General features: G+C 47.0%; 1 protein-coding gene across 4 annotated transcripts in view; it reads left to right on the top strand.

Annotated features, from left to right (window-relative positions):
- Window positions 1–204: 204 nt before the first annotated feature.
- The window catches only part of PRTFDC1 (phosphoribosyl transferase domain containing 1), a 109,295-nt gene continuing 97,913 nt past the window's right edge, over window positions 205–11,586 (top strand). Inside the window, exons 1-3 of one of the 4 annotated variants that reach the window (XM_008002543.3) lie at window positions 697–777; window positions 1,667–1,723; window positions 11,088–11,194. In XM_008002543.3, coding sequence (XP_008000734.1) covers window positions 11,091–11,194 — 104 coding nt within the window. In that variant the 5' untranslated portion in view covers window positions 697–777; window positions 1,667–1,723; window positions 11,088–11,090. Of the gene's footprint in view, window positions 778–1,666; window positions 1,724–6,690; window positions 8,400–11,087; window positions 11,195–11,586 lie in introns of those variants that run through there. The other 3 variants (XM_008002545.3, XM_073018803.1, XM_008002544.3) reach the window with 3 other exon arrangements.

The raw sequence follows: 11,586 nt of genomic DNA, 5'->3' as shown, positions 1-11,586 counted from the left end.
GGGCCACCCTAAAAGCAATGGGGTGTAATCTTTCCAGCTCCAGGCCCTGGGATGAGGGAGGTGGGGGGGAAGGCAGAGAAAGGCGGAGGAAGGTGGAGGGAGGTGAGAGGAGGTGGAGGGAAGTGAGGGGAGGTGGAGGGAGGTGAGGGGAGGTGGAGAGAGGTGGGTGGCGGCTCCAAGGTTTGAAAACACATCCAGGACACTTGCCCATCCTCCAAGAGCACGCCGGCTTGCAGGCTCTTTCACGCTTCTGCTTGGGACAATCGCGTGCATGAAATCTGGCAGGGAGGAGTCAAGGAGATTGTTAGCCCGAGGGCTAGGACGGTGGATCTGGGAAGCAGGGGCCTGGGGGACACGTTCTCTTCCTGCCGCGGGCTGCCTCGTGCTCCCGAGTCCCCGCGGGGCCTGGCGGCGAGGCCGGGGGCTGCAGGCGACCATCCGGCAGGCGGCGGCGGCGACAGCGGTGGCCGCGAGGGACGCGCCCGGGGCCCGCACTCAGGGGGAGCGGTCGCGGCTTGGCAGCTGCTCCCCGCGCCCCCGCGGCCTCGCCAGGGGAGGGGGCGCCGCGCCGGGGCCCTGGATTCGCGCCAGGCCGCTGCTTCCAGCCAGCGGGCCCGGGGCGGGGCGGGGCGGCCGGGTCCCCATCCCCAAGTCCCTTCCCCCACGCAGCCTTCGCCCTCCCAGCTCCTTCCCGCGCCGTCTTCCATTCCCGCGTTCCCCGGGAGAAACATGGCCGGGAGCAGCGAGGAGGCGCCAGACTACGGGCGAGGCGTCGTGGTAAATGCAAACTCCCGATTTGGGGGCTCGCCCCGCTCCCCTCCCTCCCTGGCACCCTGCTTGTAGATTAAATGCCTGCCGTGCGTCGGGGGAGAGAGCGGGCCACCGCTTTGTTCTCCCTCCTGGGGGGGATCGCTTCCATCCTCAGACCCTGGCCTCCTCTCCCCGCCCCCAATCTGACGAAATGCCGAGTCCCATCCCTTCACCCCGAGTTCCCAGCGTCCCCCCGCGTCCTCCGGCCGGTAGCCCGCTCCTGCAGCGTCCCGCCGGCGCCCAGCCGTCCCCATCCCCGCGAGTCACGGGGAGCCGCTTCTGCGAGCCGGGCGGGGCCCGAGACACCCGCGTGCTGCTCTGTAGGCCTCCTTCTTCCTGGGCCTCCTCTTCCAGAGCGGGCTTCAAGTTTTGTTTTTAAAAAGGACACTGAGGGGTTTTGAAGGCAGCTAGGAAATAAAGTAGCTCAAGTTGACAGAGCTTGAGCTCTGAAGCCTTTGGTACCCAGGTTGGGGGACTCTCTAGCAGTGGAGGCCTCTGCAGGAGCTCTGGGACACGCTCCTGCGGGACCTATGGTTTGTCTGTAAAAGGGAGCAACAGCAGGCTGGGCTCTGGAGCGAATTGGGAGGATGCATGTAAAATATCTAGCAGTGTGTCCGGATGGGAGGGTGTGGGATGCTGGTTTCCCAGAACTGAGCCTCCTGGCGGTGTCAGCCAGAGGGTACCCATCTCTCAGTGTGCTAGGATCTAATCCGTTCTTGACCTTGTGGCCACATCCTCCCTGCTCCCTGAGAAGTGGTTTTCCTAGAAGGTGGTGGTTATAACTTGTGTCAAGTTCAGTGTGAAACTCAATGGTGGTGAGGATGGTGGGTGGAGCTAACTTGCCATCTCTTTCCAGGGATCAGCTTGTCATTCACAGATAATCTGTTTATGAATATGAATGGCCTGAACTAAAGTAAGTGGGCTGGGGAGGGAAACGTGACACACTCAGACAGAACCGGTCAGGTTGAAATGTGGGGCCCAGTGCTTAATTTAACAGCAGGCCCTTTCCTTCTTAAAGGATGAGGAGTTGATTTATTTATTCATTCCACAAGTTTATTGTCCTGCTGGGTTGCAGAAGGTGTTTTAGGCTCTGGGGTGCAAAAGACAAAGGCCTTGTCTTCATAAGCTTGTGTTCTAGAGAAGACACAGGCAAGCAGTGTGTAAACAAATAGAGAAAATTTCCAATAGAGATGTGCAATAGGAGGAGGGTAACAGGATAGAGGGTAATTGGAGGAGAAGCGGGGAGTGATGCTTTTGCTCAGGTGGTCAGGGCAACCTCTCTGCGGTGACCTCTGAGCTAAGATCTGAAGGGTACACAGGAGTAGCCATGTGGACTGCAGGCAGAGACCCGCATATCAAATGCAAAAGAATCATTGTATCCGATTTATGCTTTTACAAAAACCATTCCAGTTGCCCCAGGAGGAGGGGCAAGCCTAGTGGTGTGATGGATGGGAGGGAGAGTAAAACGCAAAAAGGGCAATCATTAAGTTCATTGTGGACAAATTGAGTCTGCAGTGCCTGTAAGGCCCACAGATCAGGCTGCACTGTAGGCAATTTGAAATTCACATTTGGAATTCAGGAGAGTGATTGGAGAGATTTGGAAATCAGCGGAAAGAATAATATTTAATGTTCAGGAATGCTCAGTGAATGTGGAAAAAACAATTAAAGCAACTGTTAAGGATGGAAGCCTGGAAAGTCCCAAATGTAGGAGGCTGCCTGTTGGGGAGAAGCCGGTTGAAGGAACTGAGAAAGAACGCTGAAGGGTGGGAGGGCAGGCAGGGTGGTGGGTGCCTTGGGAACAGAGCATTGTTGAGCAGGAGGGGCGGTGTCAAGAGGTCATCAGAAGTGTCAGATGCTACAGGGACAGCAAGTTGGATACCAAGATGGAAAACAGCCACTGTATTTAACAATTACAAAGTCATTAGTAGGGAGAATCTTTTAAACAACCACTCCATTGGTAGAACAGTTAAAATATAGTACAAGTTGAGCATCCCTAATCCAAAAATCCAAAATCCAAAATGCCCCCAAATCTGAAACTTTCTGTGCGCCAACATGATGCTGAAAGGAAATACTCGCTGGAGCATTTTGGATTTCGGATTTTCAGATTAGGGATGCTCAACCAGGAAGTATAATACAAATATTCCAAAATCCAAAGGAAAAGAAAAACATCAGAAATTGGAAACACATCTGGTCCCAAGCATTTTGGATGAGGCGTACTCAACTTGTACTACCATAACATACTAGATACTTTTAGAAAAGAATAAGGTGGATCTAGATGCACTGATAGAGTAGGTAAATTGTTGAAGTCTAAGAAACAAGTGAGAGAACATTGTAAATAGCCCAGTCTATGGGTGTCAACAGAGGTCCTCCTGGAAGCAAGGTAATTTTTTGAAAGATGCAAAGAGGTAGTGAGAGGGGTATAAAGAGAATAGAGGGCCAGGTGAGGTGGTTCATACCTGTAATCCCAGCACTTTGGAAGGCCAAGGTGGGTGGATCACCTGAGGTCAGGAGTTCAATAAAATCCTGACCAACATTGTGAAACCTCGCTGCTACTAAAAATACAAAATTAGCTGGGCATGGTAGTGCATGCCTGTAATCACAGCTACTTGGGAACCTGAAGCAGGAGAATTGCTTGAACCTGGGAAGTGGAGGTTGCAGCAAGCCGAGATTGTACCATTGCACTCCAGCCTGGGCAACAAGAGTGAAACTCCTTCTCAAAAAAATAAAATAAAATAAAATAAAATAAAATAAAATAAAATAAAATAAAATAAAATAAAATAAAATAAAATAAAGTAAAATAAAAATAAAAACAAAAAAATGAGTATAAACTGGACCAGCTGCCATGGGGCTTGGTGCTTGTATGAGAGCCCACCAAGGTGGGAAATAGTCCATGTATAATGGAGATAGTCCCTGCATTTACATCCTTTTCTCCAGTAGAACTTGGAATAATTAGATTAACCTCGAGTTGGATATAAGCAGGTAATTTCAGAGTCAATCGAAGCTGCTGGTAGAAGGCAACTTATGGCAGGTAAGGCAGGAGGGAAAGGAAAGCTGGAGAGGGTGAGTTTACTGGGAGAATAGAATGCTCTCATGGATGGGATACAAAATACCAAATTAGTACCAGTTTTCAAAAGGGGCAGGTGGCCGGGAGTGGTGGCTCACACCTGTAGTCCCAGCACTTTGGGAGGCCGAGGTGGGTGAATCACTTTAGCCCAGGAGTTCGAGACCAGCCTGGGCAGCCAACCCTCTCGCTACAAAAAATACAAAAATTAGCTGGGCGTGGTGGTGCATGCCTGTAGTCCCAGCTACTGTGGAGGCTGAGGTGGGAGAAGCACCTGAACCCAGGAAATCAAGGCTACAATGAGCCATGGTCGCGCCACTGCCTTCCAGCCTGGGCATCAGAGTGAGACCCTGTCTCAAAAAAGGGGCAGAGGGCAGGTAATAATAGCAAGCATTTCTTGAGCACAAATCTGTAAGGGAGGTCTAGTGTACTCCCCATTTTACAGAGGAGGAAACTGAGGCACTGAGAGATTAAGTAAATCACCCAGGTCATAGAAGTAGCAAATGGCAGTAGCAGGATTTGAACCAGCTTTCAATCACTATGCTACATAGGAAGCTGTGATTCCAGGATGGAATTTCGGGGTTGGGGCCGTCTGTAGGACTGGTGTGGCTATGTGAATATATTGCTAAATGGGGAATAAAGATGTGGTTTGAGCTAGGTATGTAGTTTGAGCTGGTGGAGGAGCTGCAAGATGAAGTTGTTGGAAGGATTGTCGAGGTAGGTATTGGAGTAAATCACCCAAGGAATTGTCCAGGAATTAGGTAAAGAAGAAAATTCTGAGTTGGTAGAAATTTGTTGATAAAGATGGCAAGGGATGTAGAGTCAGATGTTATAAGCATGAAACGAGAAGTAAAGTTTGTGCAAGAGAAGGGAATATTAAGAGATATAAGATGGCTCTTGCCTATAAATGGCTTTCAGTTGAACTGGGGAGGTGGGACATTTATACCATTAACAATGAATGGTAGCAAATGCTAATTGCCACACAAGAGAGGTAGATCCTAAGGTGAGAAATTTGCTCGGAGTTGGCTTGCCATTTGATCTGGAGCTAATAAAGTCACCAGATTCCTGGTTGATGCCTTTTTGTTACTTCTCAGGTAGAGAGAAAGATCTTCTCTATCCACCTGGCTTTTGGGAATTGGGTTATTAGACATGTTTTTGTTTGTTTGTTTGTTTTTGTCTGGTTTGGTTTTCGCCAAAGGATTATCAAGGGAGCCATCATTAGTACTTACCTGAGTCTGGTAGGAATCAGGAGAAGAGAAAAAGCTGAAATGATTGTTGTGTTTCTGTTATGGCTGGCTTCCCATCACCCCCAGTGAAAATATGGCAGTAGCAGAGAAAAGTAATCAGGTCTAGCTCCATCGAAAGCACAGCTCTACTAGGTGGTAATGAGTCTTCCTTCGGAGGGGCAAACCCACCACAGAAGAGGAAGGCATGTGGATACGAGGTGGTTGGCCTGTCGAACTTCCTTTGTTCCTCTGTGAGCAGAACCTGGGAATCTTTTAGCAAACCACTTGTCCCCACTTTTCAAGATTTGTGGTTTTGAGGTGAGGCCCTTCCCAGGGTACCTCCCTCCCTGGCTCAGGGGCTGGCACAGGAATCCCAGAACTCCTGTCTGGGATTCTTTGAATTAGAATGAAGGGATGAGACCCCCTTTCTCTTGCTGGTGGAGGACAGATGAGAGCTATGGCCTGAAGGAGAGAACGGGGCCAATCTGTGGAGCTCAGCGGGGGAGAGGAGTAGAGATTAGCTTCTTATATGTGTTTTCTCCCTCAGGGAGAAAAATAATGCAAAAAATAGTCTAAGCACAAAAAAAATATTCTTAATGACTTACAAAGTTTTCAGTGCATCTTCAGTGCGAAAAAGAGAATCAGAATGAGTTCTGGGATTTGGATGTTGCATAAAATGACTCAGTTCATGGGTTTGTTACTTCCCCCAGCTTGGCTAGGTTTTGCTGTTTTGAACAGAGAAAGCATTGTGCTGAATACACTTAGAGCATATTATCTGTGATACTGAAACTATCTACAGACTCTGGTTTTGATTTTTTAAAAAGCACGTGAATAACAATTATCTACAGTTCATAGCAACCTCCATTCCTACAGGTTTCAATTTATTTACAACAGGATGTGCATGCACCATTGAAATTAACAAAGCCTAAACCAGTGTTTCCATCATCTTGAATTGACTTTCATCTCAACAATGAAAACTCACTATTTCAGATTAATTGAAAATAATGGCCAATTTGGATTATAGAACAGTTTTAGAGAAATATATTTTTTACTTTTATACTTTTTGTTTTGTTTTCTTGAGACAGTCTCACTTTGCTGCCCAGGCTGGAGTGCAGTGACATGATCATGGTTCACTACAGCCTTGACCTCCTAGGCTCAAGCAATCCTCCCGCCTCAGCTTCCCAAGTAACTGAAACTACAGGCACATGCCATCACGCCAGACCAATTTCTTTTTCTTTTTTATAAAGATGGGGTATATTGCCCAGGCTGGTCTCGCACTCCTGGGCTCAAGTGATCCTCCCACTTCAGCCTCCCAAAGTGTTGGGATTACAGGCATGAGCCAGTGTGCCAGGCCTCAAATGTATAGTTTTAACTAAGATAATAAGACCGGTATATAGGTTTGAGGCACTTCTTTAGATGAATTAACACATATAATTTGTTGTTAAATGTTTGATGTTTCAGTTCACCTAAATGATCAGCATTTATTGCATAAGTACTGTAGACTAGATACTGATATGAGTCTTACATTCATTATCTTATTTAATGCTCGCCATAGCCATATGAGGCAGGTACTAACTCCATTTCATAGATGAATACACTAAGACTTAGAGAATGTAATATGCCCAAGGCCTCATGGCTGGCAGACTTGTCCCAGGTGTATGAGACTTCCATGTCCATGCTCTTAACACAGTACTCTGTGCTGCCTCTGGGCTATGGATCCATGTTACAGTTTTAATCTATAGGTTTGTTTCATTTGTCATTTTCTTATCATCTTTTCCTATTTTTGGCATTCATTTTTGGCACTTTTAGTCTCTTTCCTTTTTTTGGCATCACGTGTCAAACATCATGTGTTATACACCATGCAGTGCTCCAGGTATTCTAAGTATATTATCCTTACAATAACCTTATCCATAGGTTTTGTTGTGTCTTATTTAAAGCAAGGGGAAACTGGATTGCAGAGAGGGTAAGTCATCTCCCTAACATCACAGTAATAAGTATCAGAGCCAAACTCTTGAACGTGGAGTGGAGAGTATTCTCCGAGATTCAACCAGAGCAGGGGGCAGTAAAGGATTGATGTGGTTGGAGGAATGGATTCAGAAGACCACCTGTTAATAGTGCCACTGGTGGCGGAGCTCCAGAAAGTGGGGTAGATACTAAATGTGGTCTGAAAGGGGATCCAGAAAGTGCTGTACACCTGGGTGATCCCCCTGGGGCCTGGGGCCAGTCAGGGTTCTCCTGGTCTGGTCTTTACTGTGGCCTGCCAGAGGCTCTCCTGGAGTCTCCTCATGTACGGCTGGTAGTCTAGACTCTGGCCAGCTGCTGTGGTGTTAGAGGTTATAGCAGGTACAAGGAGTTCTCAGGGTGGCAGCCGGAGGAGCTTGGTGCAAATCCAGCAGTCCCACCAGCCAGTTTGATGGTAGAGGAAGAGCAAATGAGACACTTTTCAAATATGCAGATTGACTGGGCATGGTGGCTCACACTTATAATCCTAGCGTTTTGGGATACCAAGGTGGGAGGATCCCTTCAGGCCAGGAGTTTGAGACCAGCCTGAGCAACATAGCAAGACCTCATCTCTGCAAAAAAATCAAAGAAAATAAGCTGAGCGTATTTGTGCGCTCCTTCTCTCCAGCTACTTGGGAGGCTGAGGTGGGAGGATCACTTGAGCCTAAAAGTTCGAGGCTGCAGTGAGCTATGATTGTGACCTTCCACTCCAGTGTAGGCAACAGAGGGAGAGTCTGTCTCTTAAAAAATAACATAGTTGATATACATCATTTGGCCACCAGTCAGCCAATGGATATGAGACACTGGAATCTCCAGAACCTTGAACAGTGGTGCTCTTTATCACAAGGAGACAAACTGAGAGTTCAGGCTGGAGTTCAGGTTTTCAGGTAGCCGGAGGATGGAGACTGTGTCATCCATTCATTCATTTAACATTTTTGAGCACTTACCATATTCCAGATCAGCATTCTGGGCACTGAGGGATTGAACAATGAATCAGAAAAAGTCTCCGCCAGAAGGAGCTCATGTTCCGACAGAACACACCCATGCACACACACGTCATTCAGTGGTAAAACAGGCTATGAAGGTCAGGGAAGGCCTTTCTGCAGAGGTGACATTGAATGGAGACTTGAAAGAAGTAGAGGACAGCCATGTGGAAATCTGGAGGAAGAGTGTTGCAGGCAAGAGGAGGTGCCAGTGCAAAACTCGGGAGGCAGAGGCGTGATTGGCAGATCAGAGGACTTGCAAGAGAACAGCGTCTGAAGCAGAGGGAAGAGGAAGAGTGCCAGGAATGAGTCAGACAGGTAACCCCTGGTGAGCCACAGTGAGGACTCTGGCCTTTACTCTGAGTAAAATGATAAGCCCTTGAAAAAAATCTAAGGAGAAGGCTGCCATGATAGGATGTCCTTTGTTTGTCTATTTTTATTTTTTGAGAGACAAGGTCTTGCTCTGTCACCCAGGCTGGAGTGCAGTGGCACTCATAGCTCACTGCAGCCTCTAACTCCTGGTCAAGTGATCCTCCTACCTTAGCCTCCTGAGTAGCTTGGACTACAGGCACATGCCACCTTGCCAGGGTAATTTTTTTAATTTTTTGCAGAGACAGGATCTTGCTGTGTTGCCCATGCTGATTTCTAACTCCTGGCCTCAAGGGGTCTTCCCACCCCGGCTCTCAAGTGCTGGGATTACAGGCATGAGCCACTGTACCTGGCTATGATGTGCATTTTTAAAGGAGCGTGTCTGCTTCCATATGGAGGGGCTGCAAAGTGGAAGCAGGGAGACAATTGTAGTGGCTCCTAGGACAGTCCTGGGAGAAATGATGGTGGCAGTGGACTGGCCTGGGGGTGGGGGAACAGCAGTGGAGGTGCTGAGAGGTGGTCCTGGATAAATTTTGAGGGAATTGAAGATATAGTTTTCTACTGTGTTGCCTGAGGGGGATGAAAGAAAGGAGTCAGTGACAATTCCAAGGGACAGGAGCCTTCTCAAGGATCCTGCATGGGAGCCTTGGGTAGGACAGAGAGCTACAAGGGGCAGCAGGAATTTGGGAAAGCAGATCAGAGGCTGGGGGCAGTCAGCAAGCCCTCCATGAAGTGGGGTGTGACCTGGGCTTCTGAGTTCGGAATACAGAGGCAGAGGAGGAAAGGGGGAGAGAGAATGAAGGGGTGCACGGCAAATGAATGAATGAAACCCAGAGCTGGGAAGGATCCTGACTTGACTGCAAACCATTCTGAAGGCAGGAAGCAAAGATATAGGGAGTTGGGCTGGGAAATTAGGGTGGGTCTGCACTGTGAAAGGCCTCAGAAGCTCAAAGCTGGACAGAGGAGTCAAAAGTGTGCAGGACTGAGTAAAGAATGGGAAACTGAGGCCAGGTGTGCTGGACAACACCTGTAATCCCAGCACTTTGGGAGGCTAAGGCAGGCAGATGGCTTGAGTCCAGGAGCTCAAGACCAGCCTGGGCAACCTGGCAAAACCCCATCTCTACAAAAAACACATAAAAATTAGCTGGGCATGGTGGCACACACCAGCTACTCAGGGGACTGAGGCTGGAGGATCAGTTGAACCTGGGAGGCAGGGTTGCAGTGAGCAGAGATCACGCCACTGCACTCCAGCCTGGGTGACAGTGCGGGACCCTGTCCCAGAAAAAAAAAAAAAAAAAAAAGAATGGGAAACTGGTATACAGCTAGAGTATGATTTGAGTGCATAACATTTCATTGTTACATCTTTTCCTGATGTTCTGAAAGTAAAAGTAACTCCACCTTCCCCTTCCCTTTCTCCCCCACCTCTTTACTATTCTGACCGTAAAACTAGTACATCAAGTTCTAAGCGAGAGGGAGACTTACAATCAGTCCATCCACTATGTGAATAGGCCAATTTTCTGGACCATCAGTTTCTAATAGGACAGTTTAAGTGTCCAACATAGTACATCGTTTTAAAGTCTTTACTATAATGACTAGACACTCAAAAGTTTGGGTCTACTCTGATCCCAGGAAATACTTTTAATAAGAAATCTTTTCTAGGCAGATGAGGCACTTACAATAAATAGAAATGTAGTAGTATGTATAATAATATAATAATGGACCATCTTGGCTAACACGGTGAAACCCCGTCTCTACTAAAAAATACAAAAAACTAGCCGGGCGAGGTGGCGGGCGCCTGTAGTCCCAGCTACTCGGGAGGCTGAGGCAGGAGAATGGCGTAAACCCGGGAGGCGGAGCTTGCAGTGAGCTGAGATCTGGCCACTGCACTCCAGCCTGGGCGACAGAGCGAGACTCTGTCTCAAAAAAAAAAAAAAAGAGAATAATATAATAATGATACTGTATGTATTTTAGAATTACAAATATGTTATTTATCATAATATATTTATGATAATTATATAATTTGGAGACAAATTATGTATTACACATATGCACTCATAAATAATACTATCGGGTTACCTATAAAACACTGACTTCATATTTTTATTGTATGATAGGCCAGGCATAGTGGCTCATGCCTGTAAACTAGCACTTTAGGAAGCCGAGGCAGGCAGATCACTTGAGGTCAGGAGTTCAAGACCATTGGTCTTTTGCCAATATGGCAAAACCCCATCTCCACTGAAAATACAAAAATTAGCTGGGCATAGTGGCACATGTCTGTAGTCCCAGCTCCTCAGGAGGCTGAGGCAGGAGAATTGCTTGAACCTGGGAGACAGAGGTTGCAGTGAGCTGAGATCACCCCACTGCACTCCAGTCTGGGTGACAGAGAAAGACTCTTGTCTCAAAGTCTCAAAGAAAACAAAAGAAAACAAAACGAATATTTTATGATGCCAATAGTTGGGAATGGAGTGCTCCATTCTCTTTAGTACTAAGCCTTGTATCAAGTTGTGGAAACAACCTTGTTCCACCCAACTTTTCATACGTTGAGGGAATTCTGCTTTCAAATGATACTCTTTTGTTATGTTTTAAACAGAAATTTCTGATGAAAAAATACCATAACCAAAATAATTTGATTTGCAGATTATGGATGATTGGCCAGGGTATGACTTGAATTTATTCACGTACCCACAGCACTATTACGGAGACTTGGAATATGTCCTCATCCCTCATGGCATCATTGTGGACAGGTAAGTGTGATTTCCTGTGTCAATCTGGGTCCTGCATTGGGCTGGCCCACACTTGTGTGAATCCCACTTTATACTTTAGGACCCTATTCCTGAGCTCCTTTTTATAATGGTAGAGAAAACTTTTATATAGGGCAGTGAATTTGAAATAAAATGAATGTATGCTTAAACTGAACGGTTTACCTGGACATTTGTTCAGACGGTATGGTAATATGGTAAGAAGGATATACATATATAAGCTATTACAAGTAACAGCCTCAAAATAACAATGTCCTAAGATGGTTTTTCCGTGGCATAGAAGTCCCACTGTCACAGAGGGGGACAGTTCCGTGATCAAATAAACCTTGGAAATTTTGTATCTCCCGTATTTTTGTGTCTCGGTTGACAAGTCAAAA

Source organism: Chlorocebus sabaeus, chromosome 9, assembly GCF_047675955.1.
Source record: "Chlorocebus sabaeus isolate Y175 chromosome 9, mChlSab1.0.hap1, whole genome shotgun sequence".
NCBI lineage: Eukaryota > Metazoa > Chordata > Mammalia > Primates > Cercopithecidae > Chlorocebus > Chlorocebus sabaeus.
The sequence above is the reverse complement of the archived record's forward strand: the minus strand, read 5'-3'. Positions and strand labels throughout refer to the sequence as shown.